The following is a 24,202-nucleotide window of genomic DNA, read 5'->3' as shown; positions in this document are numbered from 1 at the left end:
CCCGAGGGGGTATTGTAGAAACCCTTGAATTTGTGGTTGACCAGAGAGAAGTGTGGGCAGCCTGGGTGCCCCATTTGCGGCTGCATCTGAAGTGGGACCGAGTTAACCTGTGAGGTCTCCAGGTAGTGTCAGAATTGAGTTGTATTGTTGGGCCAGTTGGTGTTGGGGAACTGGAGAAGCGGTGTCAGAAAATGCCACGTGATAGGCGAGTAGAGGGGGAAATAGTGTAAAAACAACAGCCGACTAAAGTGTGGGTGGGGGGTGCCTGGCTGACTCCGCTGGAGGACGTGCGTCTCTTGATCTCAGGGGTCGTGAGTTGGAGCCCCACATCGGGTGTAGAGCTTACTGGGGAAAAGTGTGGTGGTTTTATAGAGATGAAGTAGGTCATGCCAGTGGAAGGGGACTTGGGGTTCAGGCCAGGGACAGCTCTGAGCCCTAGAGAAGGGAGCTGGGACTGGGTGTGAGAGAGCTATTGGTGGCATGATGGCTGGTGTGTCACTTCCTGGCAGTGTGAGCTGCTCTGAGTTGCACCGTCCCTGAGACTCAATGTCAAGAACAGTAAAATAGGGATAGTCCCATCCCACATGGGCGGTTTAATGAGACGAGCTTTGTGGAAATGTACAAACTGTGAGGCGCTGGGAGTGTTTTAATTCGGTGGGGGTGAACGTTTATTGATCCATAAACGCCTTTAGCCAGCCCGGAGCTAGGACCCCCAAGTTCACCCAGGGAGCGGGCGGTGCCTGCAGGGAAGAACAGGCCGGAGGCTTTTGCCAAATCCGACCAAGAGACCATGGGGCCTAAGGCTCAGCCTAGCTTTATCTTCTTTCCCTGCCCCGCCTTCTTCTGCAGCCTTCATTCCTGTCCTTACAAAGGCCCTCCAGTTGCTCGGAGTCTTTTCTCCACACTTCCATGTGCTGGGATCTGCCCAGCAGCCTTTGTGAGCCAGCAGGCCTGTGGGCTTGCCTCCAGCTTCCTGCCTTTTAAGCGAGTGGCTTTGATGCCCGCCCCAGACCCTCAAGGAAGATGTGTTGCCTCCGGTAGGGGCTGTGAAGCCCATCCTCCACTTCCTGCCCATACCAGCAGCAGCTGCTCTTAGCAGCGGGCTTCCTCTTGTCTTCCCCTGCTCTGGGAGAGACAAGCTGTCCCGCAAGTCCCACAAGTCCACGGGGCCTCCTGCTTCCTCGGGCAGGTGGCTCGAGTCCAAAGCCCATGGGGTTTGGTTGCAAGTCCGCCCTGGTGAGCTGGCACGGGGCTGTCTGTGGTCAGGGCCCCCGGAAATGGGCTGTCCCCTTGGGAGTAGAGGCATCTGCACTTGACCCACAGTAGGGAGCACTTGCAGCCTGCCCATCTAGGATCCTTCACCCGCTGGCACGGAAGGTGCTGGAGGCCAGAACCTGGGCCAGCCCCGCACCCCTCCGTTTGTACTCCTGACCCTCTCTGCTTGGCTGCAGTCAGACTCTGCTCTGTGCACCCTTGCCACCCTGCAAACTGCCTGTCCAGTTGCGATTGGCCCAAGAGCATCCTGCCCCTCAAGGTGGGCACAGGGGCGCCTAGACAGAGCGAGGACCCCAATGCTCCGTCACACCTTCGCTCCACCACTGACAGAGGCCAACCTATCCATTTCCTGCTGCAATTCCCAGATGGCTGGGGATCCCGCCTGCGTGTAGGGTCCCAGCCCACCGCCCTTTCACTCCCTCTCACGACATCATACTCATCCCTTCCTGAAAAGCCATTTTAATTAGCTTACACAGCAGCAAAGAGGGAGCCGTGGACGATGAACCCGATGGGCTGTGCTTTAGAAACCGCCAGGTCTCTCTCGGGGCTCTGAACAGGACTAGCAGCAGTTCTATAAGAGGCCCCAGGCCTCTGACCGCAAAGACAGAGAAAAGCCGGCCCCACAACGCCGCTGGCGAAGCGGTGGGCTACACGTGTTCAGCAGACGAGGGTGGTGGAAGCGAGGAGTGTGGACTCACACGAGGCTCTCAGAGATTCCATCCTGCAAGACCTCTGGCCAGGGCCGTGTTTAAGTCTGGGTCAGGCAGAGTTCCGAAGAGCCACAGAGAAGAGCTGAGAGGTCTGGCCAGCAAGCCCCAGAGGGAGGGCAAAGGCACTGGGGCAGATGCAGCCAGGGACAACACGCACTGGGAGCTCAGGCTGCAACATCCCTTTTGCAAACAAAGCCATCCACGTAGCTCAGGGGCCTTGGTCTCCACAAGGCCTCCGTCTCAGCCAAGCACAACAGGCATCTCCCAGGCCACAAATGAGAGCCAAAGCACCAGCCCTGTCCCACAGCAGCATGGGGATGGATGGGGGGCTGGGTCAGCGTAGGGATCAGACCATCCTCAGCTAGTGGCAGTTCTGACAGCTAGGGTGGCAAGGAATCCCATTCACCCGGCAACGGCAGCCCCCACTGGTGTCTCCTGGGCCCTAGAGGATGGGGAGGAGAGAAGGTCATGGCAGTGAAAACAGTGCCCCGCCCCCGGCCCGCCCCGCTGCTCCATCACACCCTCAAAGCCCTGCACACCCCCACTCCGGCCCTTCTCTCGGGCAGGGCCGCCTGCCACAAATGGCTTTCTTGGCCTCAGCTACCTGGCGGAGGCAGTCAGTTAAGATCTTTCTGGGCTCCCGCAGCACCCCTAATTACAGGGTCCCAGTCTGTGCTCCCCTAGACCCAGAGCAGGCAAGGGACGTGATGGCTGTCTGCAAATCCTGGGTGGGTCAGCACATTGGCAGCTTGAGAGACACTCCCTCTGCCTCCGTCCGTCCCGGGGTCCACCCGGATACAACTACGAGCCCCCGACCCCAGGAACTCAGCCCTGATAAACACAGCTGCCTTTGGCGGAGCCCTTCCCTTGCATGCTTTCATTTGGTTTTGAGGACAAGCCTGCAAGACGCCTGCCATCATCTCCATTTCACAGATGAAGAAACCGAGGCTCAGAACAGCCTAGCCACACAGCCCGCGTGCACCAGAGCCGGGGACCCTCTCTGCCTCTGAGCCCAGACTGAATCCTCACTCACTGCCCTCTAGGGTGCGGTCAGCAAACTTTTTCTGCAAAGTGCCGCTTCCACCAGGTGTCTGGGGCCATCGGGTCTCGGCCTTTGTAGTGCAAAAGCGGCCACGGACGGTACACAACGAATGCACGTGGCTGTGCTCCCAGAACACGCTGCTTGTGGACATGAAACTCGCGTCTCGCATCATTTTCAAGTGTCACACCAAACAACTTCTTTTCTCGATACTTCTCAACCATTTAAAAAATGTAAAAACCATCCTCACTTTACAAACTGGACGGATCCAGGCAGGGAGCTGGATTTGGCCCAGGGGCTGTTCCCCACTCGGGGGGGAGGCCCATGGGCACCTCCCCGTCATGCTCCCCAGCCTCTGCTTCCCCCCGCGCGCCCCCAAGACTCACCCCAGGCCCCCAGCGTGGGCCCTTGGTGACCCAGCAGATTTCGGTGTGGCAGACGGTGCAGCGGATCCAGTCACAGCCATCCTTCTTCTGCACCACGATGCGGCACTGTGGGCAGTGCATGGCCTCGCCCTGCTGCAGCATGGACTGGGGCACGGCAGGTGCCAGCCTTCAGCCGGGCTGGGGCGGCTGCCGGCCGGAGCCCTCCCTGACCCCTGGCCCACCGCAGGGACAAACCGGCTGGCCCTCTGGGGGTGTGGGGTCACTCTCCTACGCTCTTCTGCCTTTTGTAGACGTGCTCCCCGCTGCTCACCCCGTGACCGCTTGTCCTAACCAGTCCCGCTTCTGGATGGCAGTGACCAGCCCTTTCTGAGAACTGAGAAGCCCCCAACCCGCGGACCGAACCCTCCCAGAACCCAAATCCCCAGGCGTCAGCCTTGACCCTGCCTCACCCTGAGCATCTCTGTTGTCTGCCTGGCGGCCACATCGTTCTGGGCCCGCAGGGCCAGGTCGTCCTGGTACTCCTTGCAGTTCATCTGCTCGTGGATGGCCTGTGGCGGGCGAGGGGCTCGATGTGAGAAGGCTCCAGACCAGTCTGGAGAGACCAGAGACGGGCATCGTCTCGTCTGGTCTCGAGACCAGTCTCATTAGGGGTCAACCACTGAGACGAGGGCGGGGAGCGGCCTGAGGTCAGGGTCCGGCAAGACTCAGTCTGGGTTTGGGGTCCGGGCTCAATTCGGGACAGGGGTTGAGCATCAGTCTGGGGCCAGGGGCGGGTTGGTGTGTGACTAGGAGGCCAGGGTCAGGGCTCAGTTTCGGGCCGAGGCTCAGGCTAGGCTGAGGTTCCATCGAGAGCCAGGGCTCGGTCCAAGGGTCAGGCTCAGTTTGGGGCCCGGACCAGGCCCCGCCATCGACATGCGGCTGTCCGTGGTGAAACGACCAGGCTGGGGTCACAGCTCCCTTGCCAGGAGAACAAGCACTGAGGTGCAGTGAGCTCCTGGCAGGACTAGGGTGACTGGACAGCGTGGGCCCCTGTCCCCACCTTACACAGCAGGCAGTTGACGTGGAAGCACACTGGGCAGGTAAACTCGTTGACATCATCCTCAAAGAAGCACCATCCCTTACAGTCCGGGGTCTTGCAGTGGTAGCTGAAGGCACTGCGGTTTTCCGCGATGGAGACGCCCAGGTCCAGAAATCGCTGGTAATCCTCGGGGGGCAGCAGCTGCCGAGAGGCCACAACCTTGTTTGCTCGGGGTTCAGAACAGCTGATGAGGGCCCTCCCAGCCACCAAATATCCTCCAGGAAGCCCTCGACCCATGAAGTCCAACCCAGCCCTGCTCAGTGTTTAAAAACTCCATTCAAGGGGCGCCTGGGTGGCTCAGTTGGTTAAACATCCAACTTTGGCTCGGGTCATGATCTCACGGTTCGTGGGTTTGAGCCCTGCATCGGGCTCTGTGCTAACAGCTCAGAGCCTGGAGCCTGCTTCAGATTCTGTGTCTCCCTCTCTCTCTCTCTGCCCTTCCCCTGCTGGCACTCTGTCTCTTTCTCTCTCAAAAATAAAAGCATTAATGGGGCGCCTGGGTGGCTCAGTCGGTTGAGTGTCCGACTTCGGCTCAGGTCACGATCTCGCGGTCCAGTCCGTGAGTTCGAGCCCCGCGTCGGGCTCTGTACTGACTGCTCAGAGCCTGGAGCCTGTTTCAGATTCTGTCTCCCTCTCTCTCTGACCCTCCACCGTTCATGCTCTGTCTCTCTCTGTCTCAAAAATAAATAAACATTAAAAAAAAAAATTAAAAAAAAAATAAAAGCATTAAAAAAATTTTTTTTTTAAATAAAAACTCTCATTCAAAAAGTGGATTAGAAGTTCTGGAGATGGGACAGTGGTGATAGGTGTACAATGTGAGTGTACTTAATGCCACAGACCTGTACACTTAACATGGTAAAAATGGGGGGAAAAAAGAAAAGAAAAACGGTAAAAATGGGAAATTCTGTTATGTATATTCTACAATTAAAAAAAAAAAAAAAAAGGAAAAGTGAACAAAAATAATAAACAGCAATGCTGGTGAAGATGTGGTTAAACTAATATCCTGGTACATCACACTGGGAGACAGCCGTGTGGCAATTATGTTTCAACAAAACTTCTCTGACCCTTTAGGACTCACTCCCCATCTACAGGTTCATCCCAAGAAAATAACGTACAAGAAGAGACACCATTCAAAAATTTCTTGAAGCATTCATTACAAACTGAGAAACTGGAATTATTAAGAGAAGAGATATAAGCAGGATACATGCCATAGAGATTTATAATAATCCTCAGAAAGGTTCTATAGCAACATAGCAGAAGGTGTATCTATGCTGGTCACAAGTAAAAATCATGCCTACGTTCCCCATGTTGATTGAGGGCTGGTTACGAGTGTTACGCCTGTCAAAATTCACCCAACTGCATGCTTACAATGGGTGCTTTTTATTGCCTGCAAAGTTCACCTTAGTAAAGCTGATTTAAAATCATGTCTGCCCACAGACACCCAGGGAAACGGAAAAAATGTATCCGGGGATTTTCTGGGATGCGGGGGTTGTGGGTGACTTTTCTCTTTGATTTCTGTTCCGGTTCTATGTGGTTTAGGCAGGTTTTTTGTAAAGATAAACTCCACTGCGTCACCCTGCTGATCTCTGCCCCTTTCTCCCTCTGCCACACCTGAGCATTCTGAGTCTTGGGTCAACTCCCAAGGCCTCTGGGGAAGCACGGGGCCCTGCGGCCCCCTGGAAGGAGCTCTGGCCCCATCACAATGCCCTTGGCAGGGGTGGACCCAAGGGAAAGACCCCTGGATGATGACCATGGGTGCCGGGACATCTGGAAGGACTCTATGTCTGGGGGCCTTTCTAGGCCCGAGTGAGAAGGCCTCAGCAACCACCCAGAGCCGCCCTTCCCTGGTGCCCCACAGACAACAGATAAAAACGAGGCTGTTCTTGGATGTGGGGAGAAGTTCCCCAAGTTCTACCCTTTCTGCCTCCCCTTTTGGAGCAGAGGTAGACCCCTTGGGCTCCAGGAAATACTTGGTGCAGTCAGGGACGTTCTCGGAAGCAGGATCCTAAGGGAGAGGCAGGAGGTACAGAGGTCTCACGGATGTGCCTGGGGGGGGGGGGGTCTCCCATTTGGACATCAGCCACTTTGACTCTGCCTCCATGTTTTGGTCTGGGAACCCCAAGATGCCCAATTCTGAGAAGGCCAGTCCCGAGCAGTTTAAAAACCACAAATCAGGCCCAGCAGTCGATTTTCCAGGTGGGGAAATGGAAACTCCAAGAAGGGTGGGATCTTGATGATAATCGTAATAGTAACAGTGAACACACTCGTGCAGACGTGTGCAACACCAGAATGGATTGCTGGAGAAAGGGCCCCGATTTATTCGTGTCTCCCTGACTCCACACCCTTGGATGGTGCCCTCGTGGGGACTATGGGCTTGAGCATGCTCACGGGGATGGCAGCAAGTAAAAACAGCAGACGCATGGCAAGCACTCTTGCACTGGAGCTCCCTGCTGGCTGCTCCGGGACCCTGGAGGCCACCAGCCCGGGAGCAGGCCTTGGCCAGCCTGCCGGTGGGTGACAGAGCACAGCGGAAACAGGCCCAGCCACCCCGCCATTGCAAATAAGGCCATCATAAATCAGCCCGTGACAGCTGATCCACCGGCTAAACCCACATGGGACCAGCCAGGCCCAGCTGGAGCTAGAAGAATCATCTGGCTAAGTCCAACCCCGATGACTCACTTGCAGATTCGTGAACTAAATAAACAGTGGTTGTTGGAAGACACTACGTCTGGGATAACTTGTCAGGCGGCAAAAGCAAACGGATGCGAGGGCTCACCCATTACTCTGAAGTCTTTTACACACACACTCCACTATATTCTTTGCAACCTTCGAAGAAGCTAACTGCGACCCTAGCTGAGATGAGAAAACCAAGGCACGGGGTGAGGATCTGACCAGAGGTCACCCAGGCCAATGGCCCCAGAATTTCCCCATTCTTAATGGCTCTGCTGTCTTTCCTTCCCAAGAGTGCTTTCTTTACCGCCTACTTCCCCCAAGTGCCGTCCTGTTCACTGCTTGGCCCTCAGCAGCCCACACAGAAGGCTCCGGATAAATGTGTGCTGAGACCGGTGCCCCCAACCCCATCCCCACCTGCCAGCTCAGGGTGCGCCCTCCGCCCCTGGCCTTACCGCCCGGATCTCCCTCTCCAGCAGCTTGCCCGAGCACGAGTACGTGTTGTCAATGAAGGGGCAGGAGACCTCGGCCTCCTGGCTGTTGCGGATGGTGCCCTGCAGACACTCCCTGGAGGGGGTGAAGGGCGGGAGGGGGAGGTTAGGGTCATCTGAACCCCATCCACCTGGATTCCACCCCTCACATAGTGAGGCCTGACCCCAGGTGGGCTTCTCTTCAATTCCCTTCTTCCTTCATATCCCTCCCATAAACCCATCTCCAAAGCGTCCACTTCTGTGCACCCCACAGCCACCCCCCATTGCTCTGGTCCAGGCCCCCATCACTCCTTGCCTGGAGCAGAGCAGAAGCATCCTTCCCGGGTTCCCTGTGCCCACCTCGCTGTCCGACACCATTCCCAACATACTGGCCTCACAGTCCCCAGCAGCCCCCCATCCGGATCCGCCCAGAACAAACCTGCTCGCCTCACTACGGCTCACAAGAGCCCTGAGGACTTGCCCTCTCTAACTAATCTCTCGGTCCATCTCTGCTCCAGCCACACTGACGCCTGCTTGGCCACAGACAGGCCAGGCACACCGCTGCAGCAGACCCTCGGGTCTCTGCTCAAATGCTACCCCCTTAGGGGCTCTCCTGACCCGCTCCTGGAGCAGGGCCCCTGTTCTTTGATCAGAATCCACTAATCACAATCCGCTGGTGCTTAGCATTTGACACAATTTACAATTCCATCAGCGATTATTCGATTAATATCAGACTCTCTCCACCGGAACGTAAGCTCCAAGGAGGCAGGAACTGAGCTTCTTTGTTCCCTCCTGGATCCCCAGGCCTGGCACAGTCCCTGGCACCCAGGGGCCGTGCGAATGTCCGCTGTGGTGAAGGCGGACATGGTCTGCACAGCCCAGGACCGGTGGCCTGGCGGAGCCTCAGAGAAGGACGGTCTGCCCACCAGCCAGGCGGAGAGCGGGGCTGGCTCAGTCTGCCGGCGCTAGGGCCTCAGTGCCCTTGGCTGGGCCTGCCGCAGAGAGCGGCAAAGGGCGTAGGCTCTGGAACCAGAATGCCTGAGCAGTGTGGCCTTGAGCAAGCGGCTGGCCTCCGAACCTCACATTCCCCCTCTGCAAAATGGGGAGACAGCGCCTACCTCGCAGGTTTTTGTGAGCGTCCAATGAGATGTAAGCGCACAGGCCCCACCCACTCTCAGCCCTCCGGTAATCGGCGGCTGCGACAAACACTGCGTTGCTGGGGGTGGGGTTGGGGGCCGCACCTGCAGAAGGCGTGCAGACACTCACGCAGCACCACGGCATCGCCGGGCGCCAGCACCAAGTAGCACACGGGGCACTCGGTGGGCTCGGTGTTCAGCACCAGGCTCCTCTGATCCAGCTGGACGTGTTGCAGGTAGTTTCCCTCCTGCTGCTGCTGCTTCCGCTGGGCACACGGGGCGGGGCCGCGGGGCGGGTCAGGGTCTCGGGGGAGGGTCAGACCAGGAAGGGGGCAGGACCAGGGGGGCCAGGTCAGACCCCGGAGGCGGGGCAAAGCTGGGGGAGAGTCAGGATCCCTGGGTGGGGGTGGAGGTGGCCTGGCAGTGGGCGGGAGACGAGATGACGGGAAGGATGGGGCCAGGGCAGGAGGGGAGGCTGGGAAGCCAATGACAGGAGGCGGGCCAGGCAGAGGCATGTTGGAGGTGCTACCAGGGGTCAAGCCACGAGAGGGAGTGATGGCAATAGTGAAGGGAAGGAGCTAGGGTCTGAGGGGGTAGTCTGGGGGTCTTAAGAGGGTTCACATCCCCGCCCAGAAGCAGGGCGGGGGGTGGTGGAGTCGGAGCCCGTCAAGGTCACAGAGTGGGTCAGGGGTATGGGGGTGGTGATAAAGCTAGAGAGCAAAGCAAGACCGGAGAGAGGACGGGGTCTGGGCCAAGGTTGTAGGTAAGACCGACCACGAATGAGGTCATGGCTGGGGTGGGGCAAGGGCAGCACTGGGTCCGAGGAGAAAGCAGGTGGGGGGCATCCAATCAGAATGGGGGACACTCAGGGTCTGGCATCTGTGTAATCAGGGCTTGTGTCAGGATCGGGGGGGGGGGGGGCATAACTACGGAAGGGGCAGGACAGAGGGCGGGGCCAATCTTACAGGGAGCAGTGAAGGGCCCGGTCCAGGCTCCTAGGAAGTCAGGGGTGAACCCCAACAGGGAGGGAGGGGGTCGGGAGTAGCAGGGTCCAGGGTGAGGTCATGTCTAAGTGGAGCAGTAACTATCATAGGTGGATAAGGGGAAGGTGGATAGGAGCGTGGTCGGAAACAGGGTGCGGGAGTCACAGCCTGGGGCAGTCGTGTGCACAGTGGGTGTGTGTCAAAGCTAGGGGCGGAGCCACAGCCGAAGTGGGGGCGGGGCATGTGATCACAGCCTGGGAGCAGGGTCTCAGCACTTAAGACCTCCAGGAGAGGGCGGGCCACAGTCAAGTGCGGGGTCAACAGCAGCGGGGGGAGGGGGGGGTCAGGAGGGGGCAAGGCAGCCACGGGGTTGGAGCGACAATGCGGAGGTGCCTCCCGTCCCACCGTACGCCTCCCCGCCCGGTCCACAGGTGTTTGGTCCGAGGCCGCCGCGCCCACCTGCTGGTACTGGCGCAGCGCCTCCTCCTCGCCCGCCAGGCGCGCTCTCTCCTCCTCGTCCGGCTGGTACGAGGCGGGAACCTGGTAGGCCTCAGGCCGCGCCCGGCAGCACATCTCGCAGCCAGGCCTCGTGGGCTTGTTAATGAAGGTGCAGCCGGGGCACTGCCAGCCCACCTGGGGGCAGAGTCGGAGGGTGTGGGGCTGAGCACGGCGCGGGGAGGGGTCCGGGAGCGTGGAGGCGGAGTCGGGGGCGGGGCGCGCGGTCAAGGGCGCGCGCGGAGGTGGGGGCGACTTACCGGCGGGGGTTCGGGCGCCGCTTCGGGCTGGCCCCGCCCCGGCTCCTGGGGGGCTCCGGGCTTGGTGGGGGCTGGCTCCAGGGGGCCCCGGGGCTGAAGCGTGAGGTCCTTGAAGCCCAGATCTAGGGAGGAGGATTTAGGGGGTGGCAGATCCACGCAGCCCACTTGGCGCACATTCTGTGCCAGCCGCGCGCCCCGCACAGCTCCGCTCCTCGGTCCTCTCCCTCCTCCCCGGGGGAGTCTCCAGCTCGGTTCGCCAGGTGAGCCCAGACCTGGCTGAGTGTCGGGCTCCCACAAAGTCAGAGTCCCTCCTCCACCCGTGAATGCTCCCGCGTGCTCCCGGCTTAAAACCCCTCCGCCTAAAGACAGGCCTCCTATGCTCAAGTTATGCACCTAGAGGGACAAACACTTCTGTCCTGCTCCTGCCAAATCCTGAATCTGCATCCATTCATGAAGGGCCATCGGACAGAAAAGCGGAAAACAAAAAACAAAAAAACAAAAAAACTGGCTGGAGTCTTCAAGTATCAGGACAGTCACAGGAAGACTAGGGCACCAAAGACTGAAAGACCCTGGGAGACACAACACGATGCCACAGCCAGGTCTCCTGCTATCAAGGACATTAGTGAGACAACTGGTCAAATCTGGGTAACATGTGTGGATTAGATAACAGTACTTTATCATTGTTGGTTTCCAACATTTGGTAGCTGTATGTGGTAATGTAAGAAAACGACCCTATTTTAAAGAAAATGCACACTGAAATTTTTAGGGGAGAGGGACATCATGTCTGCACTTCAGAACCGTTCAGAAAACAGGAGTATTGGGGCGCCTGGGTGGCGCAGTCGGTTAAGCATCCGACTTCAGCCAGGTCACGATCTCGCGGTCCGTGAGTTCGAGCCCCGCGTCGGGCTCTGGGCTGATGGCTCAGAGCCTGGAGCCTGTTTCTGATTCTGTGTCTTCCCCTCTCTCTGCCCCTCCCCCGTTCATGCTCTGTCTCTCTCTGTCCTCCAAAAAATAAATAAACGTTGAAAAAAAAAATTAAAAAAAAAAAAAAAGCTGCACAAAAAAAAAGAAAACAGGAGTATTTATGCATATAAAAACAGTTGTGTATAGAGAATGATAAAGCAAAGCAGTTGTGGTGAAACGTTAATATTTGGGGGAATACACGCGAAAGGTCCTTGGGAATTTGGTATGCAATTCTTTGTACAACTTCACAACTTTTCTGTCTGTCTGAACTATTTCCAGATAAAAATTTTAAAAGTTGAGAATACATGCTATTATTATCATGGTATCCAATTTACAGATTTAGAAACTGAGGAGTGGAGACAGGAAGGGACTGGCCCAAGGTCACACAGCTGATAAATGCTGGGGCCGGGGGCTGGGCTCAGCCCCTCTCCCCCAGACCACCGGCTCCAGAAATGGCTCCCTCCGGGGGGGTGTCCTTTGTGCACTATGGATAAGGTCCTCCTGGTGAGAGTTCCTGACCAAAAGTCCACGGACTCTGCTCCCTCTTGCCCTGCGACCTCAGATGAGGCCCGCGCCACTCAGAGGCAGAGTCTCACCTTCCAGCATCCGCAACTGCCTCTCCCGCTGCAGCTCCTGAGGGTTAAGTGAGGTGTTGCAGGCTGACAGCAGGTAGAGGTAGGCGCTGTCCCCATTCCGCCGCACCCCATGGGAGTGCAGGGTTTCCTGGTCCCGGGCCAGCCGCTGCCCAATGACCCACTGCTGTAGGACGGGTGGAAAGCCGTAGTCCAGGAATACCTGGCGGGGACATGGAGAGAGGGAGAGGGGAAAGGGAGGACCAGAGTAAAGAGAAGTGGCCGTAAAATGGGAAGCGTCTGCCCTGACGTTTCCCTTTCGTGTACCCCCTCCACTTCCGCCTGCACCCCCGCCCCCCAACTCACCATGTCCTTGAGGGAAGCCACTGTCATGTCCGGACGCACTGTGAGCCAGATGGTGACTGTGTGCATCTGAGCATCCTCCACACTCACCCACAGCCTGCGGAGAAGGTCACAGGTCCAACCTCAGCCACCAGCTGCTGGCACGTACCTGTCTGCACGCTTGCGCACGCGCCCACAGACGCTTAGTCTGGGTTAGGGGGCCTTTCCTGGATTCCCGCAGCCCTGTGCTTCCTCCTGAATCAGAACCGACTGCTTAAACCCCTGCGGTGGCTCCACGCTCTTCTGAGAATCCAATCCGGACTCAATGCGGCACACAAGGGCCTCCGTGATCCGGGCCCCTCCCTACTCTCCAGCCTCCTGTCATTCCCTCCTTTGCTCTTTAGCCAAACCACCAATCATTGTTATTTACTATATGCCAAGATGCTTCAAAGCACTAAATATATTTCTTTTTAAAAATTTTTTTAAACATTTTTTTTTTAATTTTTTTTTTCAACGTTTATTTATTTTTGGGACAGAGAGAGACAAAGCATGAACGGGGGAGGGGCAGAGAGAGAGGGAGACACAGAATCGGAAACAGGCTCCAGGCTCTGAGCCATCAGCCCAGAGCCCGACGCGGGGCTCGAACTCAAGGACCGCGAGATCGGGACCTGGCTGAAGTCGGACGCTTAACCGACTGCGCCACCCAGGCGCCCCTAAACATTTATTTATTATTGAGAGACAGAGCATGAGCAGGGGAGGGGCAGAGAGAGGAGGAGACACAGAATCCGAAGCAGGCTCCGGGCTCTGAGCTGTCAGCACAGAACCCGATGCGGGGCTTGAACGCACAAACCGCGAGATTGTGACCGGAGTCGAAGACGGACGCTTAACCGACTGAGCCACCCAGGTGCCCCAGCACTTAGTATGTTTTAGCCCATTTAATCCTCTCCACAAACCCAGGAGGCAGATACTATTGTCACTGCTGTTTTACAGATAAAAACACGAGGCACGGACAGGTTACGCTGAGGCTACCAAGTAACACTGAGACTGTGAGAGGCAGGCCTTCAACCCAGTGTTATTCCAGAGAAACACCAGCTTTCTCAAGGAAGGACCCTTCAACATTTCTGGAAGATCAAAAGCATGAAAGGGAAGGGCTACGATGAAAAAAACCAGAACTGGATCCCAAAGGACACAGACACATCAGAACACAGAACAAGAACAGCAAGAAATAACCAGTAAATGAGGACGAGTTCCTGGAAATGTACAAAGTGACTCCGGACTAACCTAACCTTTAGATCCAACTACAAGTTCACAAGAAAAACTGGAGATACTAAATGACACCCCGAGGTGGCAGTTAATAAATCCAGCATGTGGGGGAATCCTGGAGGTCCAAGACCAAGGTTCTTAAATTAATGGCATAAAAATAAAGAGGAGGAATTAAAAAGACAAGATTAAGAAAGGATACGTGTCAGGGCGCCTGGGTGGCTCAGTCGGTTGAGCGTCCAACTCCGGCTCAGGTCATGGTCTCGCAGTTCATGAGTTCGAGCCCCGCATCGGGCTCTGTGCTAACAAACAGCTCAGAGCCTGGAGCCTGCTTCGGATTCTGTGTCTCCCTCTCTCTCTCCCCCTCCCCTGCTCATGCTCTGTCTCTCAAAAATAAATAAATGTTTTAAAAAAAAAAAAAAAGAAAGAAAGGATCCGTGTAGATCTTCTCTGACTCCTAACTGGAATAACCCAACTATAAAAACTGTCAATGAGATAATCAGGGAAATTATACTATAAACTGTATTAGGGGATTTTAAGGGATTATTCTTAATTTTTTAGATGTGATAATGGTATTGAGGCTAATAAGCAAGTCACAGGGAGGTAATGTACAGGCATGGTGACTATCATTAACATTTCTGCCTCATCTGAATACTGCAGGCAATAAATCCTAAAAGCTCTCATTGCAAAAAAAAATAATAATAAGGGCGGCTGGGGCGCCTGGGTGGCTCAGTCGGTTAAGCGTCCGACTTCAGCCAGGTCACGATCTCGCGGTCCGTGAGTTCGAGCCCCGCGTCAGGCTCTGGGCTGATGGCTCAGAGCCTGGAGCCTGTTTCCGATTCTGTGTCTCCCTCTCTCTCTGCCCCTCCCCCGTTCATGCTCTGTCTCTCTCTGTCCCAAAAATAAATAAACGTTGAAAAAAAAAAAATAAAATAAAATAAGGGCGGCTGGCTGGCTCAGTTGGTAGAGCATGTGACTCTCGATCCCAGGGTGGTGAGTTCAAACCCCATGTGAGGTATAGAGAATACTTAAAAAAATAATACGTAAGTATGTGAGGCAATGGATGTTAACTTACTGTGTTCATCACTGCACAATTACATACATGTACCAAGTCATTATGTTGTGCATCTGAACTGGTTCCGAGACTCGATTTCCAACGTGTGGATGGGAAGAGGGAGGCTCCTGCAATTCTCAGGCACCAGCAGGGCGTCCTCCATTTCAACTCAATTCTGACCCGATCTACCCAGAAACAGCAGCAGTGTCCGCAGCTTGAGGGCTCAGTCCTACGAGACCGCCCCCTCTCAAATGGCAGTCGTAAGCCGGTACTGAGTCATCGGATACAGAATCGGGAGTTCCAACAGCCCACTCCTGGGATTCCATTAATTTGCTAGAGCAGTTCACGGAACTCAAACATTTTGCTTACGAGACCACTGGTTTGTTATGGAAGGACATAATTCGGGGACAGCCCGATGGAAGAATCTGGAAGAGATGCACAGTGCGAGGCATACCATCCGGGAAAGGGTGGTAGCTTCCCTGCCCTCTGGAGTGCTCTAGCGTCCCCAGATCTCCACGTGTTCACCAACCCAGAAGCTCTCTGAACCCCGCCCTTTTCAGTTTTTATGAAAATCTCCTTACATAGGCGTGACTGATGAGACCACTGCCACTGGGGACCGATTCTACCTCCAGTCCCCGTCCCCTCCCAGGAGGTCAGGGGGATGGGACTGAACACTCCAACCCTCTAATCACACTGGCTGGTTTCTCTGGTGAGCAGCGGCCCCCATCCTTAGGTGATCTAGGGAGGTTCCAAGGGTCACCTCATTTGCACAACAAAAGGCACCTTTACCACTCGAAAACCGTAAGAAGTTCCAAGGAGCTCTGTGCCAGGAAAGGACAAAGACCAAGAAAATATTCCTTATTATAAATCACAAGATCACAACACCTTAAACTAATACAATGTCCTGTGTCCATTATAGCTCGGTAAAACTCAAAAAGAAGATTGGGCACGAATGTTCACAGCATCATTATTCACGTTAGCCCCAAAGCGGGAAAACCCCAAATGTCCATCAAATGATTAATAGAGAAAATGTGGTATATTCGTACAATACATTAGCATCGAGCAACAGAAAGGAATAAAGTTCTGATACGCGCCACAACACGGATGAATCGAGAAAACATGATGCTAAGTGAAAGAAGCCGGACGCAAGAGGCCATATGCGGTATGATTCCATTTCTGCGAAATGTCCAGACGAGGCAAGTCCCTGGAGATAAAAGTAGATTTGCGGCTGCCTAAGGCTGGGGTTGGGGAAAGGGAGGGAGATGAGCAGAGACTACAAATAAAAGCACGGACTGGGGTCCTTTACAAGGCGATAGAAAGTTACTAGGCAGCAATGAAAAAGCAGGGGGGCGGGGGAGGGGGGGGCGGGAAGATAAGCACCACGATTCACTGAGTGAGTGACACGTGCCAGGCATTGTGCTAAGCCTTCCTAGAGCAATTCAGTCTCCTGGGGAAAGATGACCAGCCTCCGTTCTCCCTTGCCTCTCCTTGCTAACAGAAACCCTGAGTTCTAGTTGGATGCCTGGTCGTGTTTCGCAGCCTCCCTTCAAGCCGAGCGCGGCTGTGAGAATACCTTCTGGTCCACAGGAATTGAGTGGAAGAAGTGTGTGCAACTCTCTGAGCTGTGCCCTCAAGGGTGGGAGCGGGGGTCCCTCTTCCCTTCTGCAGAGGCCGCTTTTGGCCAACAGGCTTGAACGGCAACTTGAGTAAGACAGACAGCAGGGGCCACAGCGACCATCACCACGCTGAATGCAAACAGGCTCATTAAGCGACCCACCTCGAAATATCCCTAAGCCCCCGCTGACAAAGGGGTCACTCACACCAGGCACAGTGGCCAAAAAAGGGGAAACTCCAAACGTCCCCATATTCTCTCATTCTCCCCTGTAGCTCTAGCCCCCCACAGACAGTCCCTGCTTTGCTGTCCTGCCCATCGCTCCCTGGTGGTGTCTTCAATACAGTTCTATCTCATTTGTTCTGCGCCTGCACAGCCAGCTTCTACCCAACTGGGTCGCCCCACATTTGGGGGCCCCCATCTGGTTGGGAGACACCACACCTTCCTCCCTACCGGCAAGAATGCTGATGCGATGGCCGGAGCTGGAACAGCCATTTTAGACCATGAAGCGAACCGCAGAATGGAGCCCATGAATGGCAGAGCAACAAGACAGAAGCCTGAGTCACCGGGGACCTACAGGAAGCACAGCCCCCACATACAGACTGCCTGCCATCAAATTTATTTATGCCACCGTTACTATGTTTTTTCTGTTATATGAGGACTAACATTCTATATGTGTTGTTTTTTTTTTTAATGTTTACTTATTTTTGGAAAAAGAGAGAGAGACAGAGCATGAGCAGGGGAAGGGCAGAGAGAGAGGGAGACACAGAATAGCCAGCAGGCTCCAGGCTCTGAGCTGTCAGCACAGAGCCCGACGTGCGGCTTGAACTCACAAACCACGAGATCGTGACCTGAGCCGAAGTTGGACGCTTAACCGACTGAGCCACCCGGGCGCCCCGAGGACTAACATTCTAATACACCTTCTAACAATCCTATGAGATGGCTTACTATTATTGCCTCATTTTTAAAATCAAAAAACCTCTGAAAATTCTGAGAGGTGAAGTGACTTGCTATAGATCTCACAGTGGATGACAGACAGAGCTCGGGTTTGAAGCTAGGTCTCCTGAACCTGCCATTAAGAATAACTGGCGAGAGGGGAGCCTGGGTGGCTCAGTCGGTGGAGCGCCCGACTTCGGCTCAGGTCATGATCTCGCGGTCCATGAGTTCAAGCCCCGCGTCGGGATCTGTGGTGACAGCTCGGAGCCTGGAGCCTGTTTCAGATTCTGTGTCTCCCTCTCTTTGCCCCTCCCCCGCTCATGCTCTGTCTCTCAAAGATGAATAAACATTAAAAAATTTTTTAAAAGGAGAATAACCGTCAAGAATATACTGCGGCCCACTGGGTTTCAGGAAGCCCTAAGACTTAGGCCAGTCGTGCCCTCCTCACCTGATGTCCTGTGTTGGGGAGACCTCAGGCTTCAGTTGCACACTCAGGGGCACCCGTTGCTCTGCCAGCCAGATGGCACACTGCACTGCCACGTGTTCATCCCCGCCTGCCACTGCTCGGGTGAGTCTCAGGGCCATCTCCTCGGCTGAAATCCAGTACAATGGAAGCAGGTTAGCACACGGTTTATTTTCCAGGAGCTGGGGGAGAGGGAGGTGGTGGTCCCTTGCACCTACTGCTTCCTCTGTCTCCCTGGTGAACTCCTACATATCCTTCAGCACCCAGCTTAAAAATCCCTTTCTCGGGGCACCTGGGTGGCGCAGTCGGTTAAGCGTCCGACTTCAGCCAGGTCACGATCTCGCGGTCCGTGGGTTCGAGCCCCGCGTCGGGCTCTGGGCTGATGGCTCAGAGCCTGGAGCCTGTTTCCGATTCTGTGTCTCCCTCTCTCTCTGCCCCTCCCCCGGTCATGCTCTGTCTCTCTCTGTCCCAAAAATAAATAAACGTTGAAAAAAAAAAATTAAAAAAAAAAAAAAATCCCTTTCTCTGATACTCCTCATTCCCCCTCCCTGTTCATTTAGTTCTATTTGTCCTTCAGACTCCCAGGCCCCCAAACTTCCATTCATTTATGTGACAAGGATTTACTGAGCTCCTACTGTGTACCAGCCGCTGTCCCAGAAACTGGGATTCGGCAGTGAATAAGATAAACGGGTCCCTGTGCTGACGGACCTCCCGGCCCAGCAAGGAGATAGACAGCAGAAAAAAATTCAGGTTGTGATCCATGCTGGCAAGGAAATAAACAGCATAAGGAGATCAGGGAGGGCCTCTAGGAGGAGGGGACACTGAAGCTGAGACCAGAAGAAGCTAGATGTGTCCAAACCCGGTTAGGGAAGAGTATTCCTGGTGGAGAGAAAGGTCAGGGCAAAGGCCTTGAGCCAGAAATGATTGGATGGGAACAGAAAGAAGCCAGTGGGGCTCCATCAGAATGAGTAAGGGGGTGAATGGGGTAAGACTGTGAGGTCAGTGAAGCCAGAAGGGAACTGTGGGCTAACCGAGGGCTCTGGCCTAAAAACACAGAGGGACACAGGGTGGGTTTTGAGCAGGGTGATGACATGACCTGACATGTTCTACAATGCTGGGTGGAGGGGGCAAGAGGGGGCGCAAGGACCCCTGGTATTTAGGTCAACTGAGATCTGTCTCCTGCACCAGCCTGAGAGATCTCCTGTGTTCTCTGGGAGCTCTCCACCCCCATCACAACACAGTGCTGGCTCGTGGTGGCCTCAGGGACACGCCATAGTTGAAGGACCAGCCCCTGGAAGCAACCAGGCCCCAAAGAAGGAAACTGAGGGGCAGGTGGATAGAGGGAGGGTGCGGTTAAAGCCACCTTTCCCACCCTTCAAGGCAGGGGAGGCCAGGTCCTGCCGGGGCCCACCGCCAAAAGGAAGTTTCCCAGCCGCTTCCAGGCTTTGCCCACCTTTCTTGGTCTTCTCGTCCATCTGGCGTGGTTGCGCCCATGCCCCCAGGCGGGGGCAGCAGCTCCGGAGAAATGCTATCCCTGGGTCACCTGGGAGAGGGCGGATGACCACAAATAATTCAGTCCCGGCCGCTGGCCTCCGGCCCGGCCCGAATCCTCTTTATGCCTTGGTGTCCCCGGATGGAATCGGGTAACATCACAAGCACCGGAGACCGGGTATGGGAACGGGCTGGGACCCTGCGTGGGAGGTGAAAGGGCAAAGGGCACCGAGCCAAGCCCACAATGGGCGACAGAGGAAGCGGGACAGACCTGGTGCAGGGATGAGGGTGACGCCGCACAGCCGGGCGCTGTTAGTCCCTGGGGAGGGCCCTCCCCCTCCCCCAACTTCTCGCTTCTGGGAACACCCCTGGCGCCGGGGATTGCAGCCACACTCCCTCCCCTGCGGGGCGGCCCCAGACAGTCGGGAGGGGAGGGGAGCAGCTACAGCGAAAGGGAAAGTGAAAGTGGAGGCCCCGGAAGTGGGGCAGCAGACTGTCGGGACATCCGGACACCCTCCCCCTCAACCGCCCGGCACACCCGGCGGCGACTGGCACCTACGCAGTCCCCGGCGGCGCCCGCCCTGCGCCGGGGTCGCGGTGGTCCGTGGTGCTCAAGGACCTTGACCGGGGTGACCCCTGTTGGGCTGATCCGGGACTCCCCGACCCTCACTCACCCTGCAGGCCGCGCCCGCACCGCCACGGGAAGGGGCGGGGGGCGGGTCTGGAGGGGAGGGGCGGGGCAGTGGCCGCCGGGGGCGGGGATTGGACGGTATGGGGGCGGGGCTCAGCCCTGCATACTCACCGGCACCCAGGAGGGTCAGCCCCATCCTCAGCTCCGTTTGCGAAACACAAACCGAGGCTCTATCCGCATTAGGCTCCTTGCTTCTCCTTTTGGCCCCAACAGGGCCCCAGCTCGCTGCCAGACAGTCCCTAGAGTGTAAATCAAACCGCGTCACTCCTCAAAACACTCCCGGTTCTTCCCAACACTCTCATAGCAAAGTAAAAACCGAGATCCTCTCCACAGCTGCAAACTGCCTCCCCTCCTCTTACTACTTTAAGCCTAAAAAACAAAATAGCCAGTTATTTAAAAAAAAAAAAAAAAAAAAAAAAAAAAAAGGGGGGGGTTTATTCAGGAATAGCCAAGAGTTGCAGTTTGGGACATTCAAGCAGTGAAAAACCATGGGCAAATCTAACAACGCATAGAAACATTACTGAGATGGAGGGAATTGGGAGGCATGTTTTGAGCCAAAGTCCATTGGAGAAAAGCAAGAGTTCAGGGTGATGACACTTTCTCATTGGCTGAGTTACAGAGATAGTGAATTTCTTGTAGGAGATCCAACGCACATCTTTTCCCTGTTGGGTTTGTAGTTGAGTCTTTCCTGTTGAGGACTCTGTTGGGGTATGTAATTGACAATTCTTCCCGTAATAGACCTCCGCAGTGGTACCTGTCAGAGCTCCCCTTCCTGGATTCCCCACTCCATTTCCGGATGGAATGTTCAACCCATGGCTCACCCCACTCAAACCCACTGGCCTCCTAGGTCCTGGAATAAGGCAGACACACTCCACCTCGGATCTTTGCATGTGCCATAACCCCAGTATCCTCATGGCTTGCTCTCTCCCTTTAGTTTAGTCGTTACCCAAAACTCTTCCCTGTTCACTCTATCTGAAATTTCATATACCCACATACATCCAGCATTTAATTTTTTTTAATGTTTATTTCCTGAGAGAGACAGACAGAAAGACAGACAGAGTGTGAGCAGGGAGGAGCAGAGAGAGAGGGAGACACAGAATCCGAAGCAGGTTCCAGAATCCGAATCTCAGTTGTCAGCACAGAGCCCAATGTGGGGCTCGAACGCACCAGCCACAAGATTGTGACCTGAGTCGAAGTTGGACACTTAACTGACTGAGCCACCCAGATTCCCCCTTCCAGCATTTTATATCCTCCTTCCTGGCTTCATTTTTTTTTTTTTTTTTTCTAAAGCATATACTACTGGGGTGCCTGGGTGCCTCAGTTGGTTGAGTGGCTGACTCTTGATTTCGCTTAACCAACTGAGCCACCCAGGTGCCCCTGATCTGTGTCTGGTAATATTGCCATCTGAACTCTGAATGTCTGTTTCTGCTGATTTTCACTTCTGTTGCCTTGTTTTCCTCTGGTGACCATTGCTGGTTTTTGACGGTCGTGGTCCCTTCAGCCCTGAGGTTACCTGCACAAATGTGTATTGAGGGCAGATATTTTCTTTCAGGTGTTCTTGTCCTACCCTTGGGCCTTCAAGGGCAGAGCTGGCAGTCACTTTGGACATCCTTCAACCCCGTGGGGAGACTCTTTGGTCATTCAAACCTGGGTTCAGCGCCGCCGTTCATGATGTACGTGACCCTGGACAAGATCCCCCCTCTCTGGGCCTTAGCTTCCTCCTCTGTACAACGGTGATCGTGATGGTCCCTCCTTCGTAAGGCTCTTTTGAGGATCTGTCTCAGTTCCTGGTTATTGATGTCTAACAAGTTACCCCAAAATTTAGGGGCTCAGAACAACAACAAACATGTAGATCTCACACAGTTTCCGGGGTTTAAGAATTCAGGAGCTTGGGGCGCCTGGGTGGCACAGTCGGTTAAGCGTCCGACTTCAGCCAGGTCACGATCTCGCGGTCCGTGAGTTCGAGCCCCACGTCAGGCTCTGGGCTGATGGCTCAGAGCCTGGAGCCTGTTTCCGATTCTGTGTCTCCCTCTCTCTCTGCCCCTCCCCCATTCATACTCTGTCTCTCTCTGTCCCAAAAATAAATAAACGTTGAAAAAAAAAAATTTAAAAAAAAAAAAAAAGAATTCAGGAGCTTCTTAGGTGGTTTTGGCTCAAAGTCTCTCAGTGGTTTTAGTGAAGATGTTAGCTGAGGCTTCAGTCATCTGAAGGCTTGACCAAGGTGGAAGATCGGCCTTCGAGAAAGCTACTCCTATACCTGGTTGGCGCTGCTTTGCGGGATGTCTAAATTCCTTGCCACCTGTGCCTCCCCAAAGGGCTACTTGAGTGTCCTTGAAACATGGCTGCTGGCTTTCCCAAGAGCAGATGATGCTGGAGAGCAAGGCAGGAGCCATGGTATGTTTTATGGCCCAGCCTCCCTCCTTCAGACGGACAGTGGTCCCCATGACCGGGGAGGGCAGAGTGACCCCTGTGCGGGACTGAGGCATTGCCGCAACCCTGGGCCATGAGTTCCGGGATCTGACACGGGTGCAGCCTTGTTGCCCTGCAACGTGACCACCTACAGCCTTGTTGCCCTGCAAGCACCGCCTTCCCGCACCACTTCGGCAAGGCCATCCCCAGCATGCGGTGCCACACTCGGGCATGCATCCTGGATGTCGTGCCGCCATTTGTAGCGTTTTATCCTGTCTACACACGGGGGACCCAGGAGTTTGTGAAAGCCAAGCGGAAGAATCCGGCTGCTTATGAGAATGACAAACGAGCCACTCATCTGGGTGATGGCTCCCTGGGCCAGAAAGATCCTTCTCTGGGAGAAGAGCCTACATTGTAGTGTCTTGAAGACATAATACACTTCTTGTGGGAAGCAAAAAAAAAAAAAAGAAAGAAAGAAAAAAAGGCATATTCCTTCATTTTCATAATATCCTATTTGTTACACCTATCGACCTGGCTCAGGATGGGAGGGAACTACACAAAGGCATGGATTCCATGTGTCAAGGATCATAGGAGGCCATCTTGGAGGCCAGCCATCACATGTCAAATGAGATAATGCGGGTAAAGCGCTTAGAACCATGCCTGGCACGTGATGTGACCTCAGTAAACACTAACCATCCCTAACAAGTGCCCTGCTTTGTTCGGGGCGTATAGCAACCGCTTTCATTTAGTCATTCAACAAACATTTATTGAGCAGCTCCGTGCGCCAGGCACTGTTCTAGGAGCCGGGGAGACTGCGATGAACAAAACATAGCCCCTGGCCTCATGAAAGTCCCAGACATAGAGTGTCCTGCCACGTGGGGCTAAGTGCTATGACGACTGGCCTCACAGGCAGGTGGGACTTCGACCCATTTTATACCTGGGCCCGAGGTCAAACAAGCTCTTCGAGGAGCGGAAATGAGCTCTGAGTCCCCAAGGAGTTCAGGATTTCACCAAACACAGAGGTTCTCCAAATTGGCTGCTCAGTCGCATCGCCCTGGGGAGCTTGTTAAGGCGCACACCCGAGGCAGTCTGACTCACAGGTCAGGAGAGAGTTTGGGGATCTGCCTTGTAAACAAGCACCCCAGGGGACCGATGCAGGCCACTGACCCACCACCTCTGAGACTCTGTTCTGCGTGAGTCAGTGATGCAGGGCAGGGCCGGTCCTGCTCCACGGAGGGTCTAGCCTCCAAGGAGGGGCAGGGCTTAGCCACACAGAGAGGAGGGGAACAGGCTGGAGCCCAGAGACACGGAGCAATTTGTCCAGGGACACACAGCCTGCAGGGGCAGTTTGAAGCACACGGGGGGTCGGCTTAGTTAGTTGATCAAGTATATCCCGTGTTGTGTATTTAAATCAATCCATCAATCAATAGCCGTAAATTCTTTTCAGGGACTCCCAGCAAGAGGGAGAATCTATTTTCCCACCTCCCGAATCTGGCTTCGGGACACACTTTGGCCAATGGGACATTTGCTGATGCAACACAATCACAACAAGCACCTTGGCCCCTGCCCTCTCTTGTTTTTTTGAAACCCAAGAGCACGACAGGAGGGGGCCCGGGGCTAAGCCTGTTGGAGGCTGAGACTTCCTGGAGCAGAGGTGACCCACCCAGGTGGGCGTCCCTACAGCCTGCTGACTGACAGACAACAGGGCTGTGAGTGAGCCTGGGCGCCCCTCTAAGCAGCAGCTGCCTGGGGCGCCTGGGTGGCTCAGTTGGTTACGTGTCCGACTCTTGATTTCGGCTCAGGTCATGATCTCATTGTGAGATGGAACCCCATGTCAGGCTGCGCTGAGCATGAGCCTGCTTGGGATTCTCTCTCTGCCCCTCCCCTGCTCTCTCTGTCTCTCTCAA

General features: G+C 55.0%; 1 protein-coding gene across 13 annotated transcripts; it reads right to left on the bottom strand.

Annotated features, from left to right (window-relative positions):
• Nucleotides 1-1,718: 1,718 nt before the first annotated feature.
• Nucleotides 1,719-19,931, bottom strand: RBCK1 (RANBP2-type and C3HC4-type zinc finger containing 1). 13 transcript variants are annotated; one of them, XM_045445006.1, is made up of 14 exons: nucleotides 19,755-19,918; nucleotides 19,158-19,247; nucleotides 17,690-17,834; nucleotides 12,404-12,497; nucleotides 12,062-12,260; nucleotides 10,503-10,624; nucleotides 10,207-10,380; nucleotides 8,870-9,030; nucleotides 7,614-7,725; nucleotides 4,450-4,629; nucleotides 3,860-3,958; nucleotides 3,411-3,554; nucleotides 3,019-3,236; nucleotides 1,719-2,427 (listed from the first exon to the last, which is right to left on the bottom strand). In XM_045445006.1, exons 2-13 carry the CDS (start codon nucleotides 19,177-19,179, stop codon nucleotides 3,036-3,038), a joined length of 1,653 nt encoding a protein of 550 aa, XP_045300962.1. In that variant the 5' UTR covers nucleotides 19,180-19,247; nucleotides 19,755-19,918; the 3' UTR covers nucleotides 1,719-2,427; nucleotides 3,019-3,035. The 13 variants fall into 13 exon arrangements, with proteins under 13 accessions (XP_045300962.1, XP_045300961.1, XP_045300963.1 ...); XM_045445005.1 differs by having other exon boundaries at nucleotides 19,870-19,906; XM_045445007.1 differs by having other exon boundaries at nucleotides 19,751-19,863.
• Nucleotides 19,932-24,202: the final 4,271 nt, after the last annotated feature.

Source organism: Leopardus geoffroyi, chromosome A3, assembly GCF_018350155.1.
Source record: "Leopardus geoffroyi isolate Oge1 chromosome A3, O.geoffroyi_Oge1_pat1.0, whole genome shotgun sequence".
Taxonomy (NCBI): Eukaryota; Metazoa; Chordata; class Mammalia; order Carnivora; family Felidae; genus Leopardus; species Leopardus geoffroyi.
This window is presented reverse-complemented; position numbering and strand designations above follow the sequence as displayed.

What these genes read in the sequence shown, in the direction of transcription:
- RBCK1 (XM_045445006.1), bottom strand. Translation starts at nt 19,179, where the DNA reads ATGGACGAGAAGACCAAGAAAG. An exon ending in TCCCCAACACAGGACATCAG is followed by an intron (nt 12,498 to 17,689) that starts GTGAGGAGGGCA and finishes CCTTCTCCGCAG; the next exon opens with GCTGTGGGTGAGTGTGGAGG. An exon ending in TCAACTGCCTGCTGTGTAAG is followed by an intron (nt 3,959 to 4,449) that starts GTGGGGACAGGG and finishes CGCCCGCCACAG; the next exon opens with GCCATCCACGAGCAGATGAA.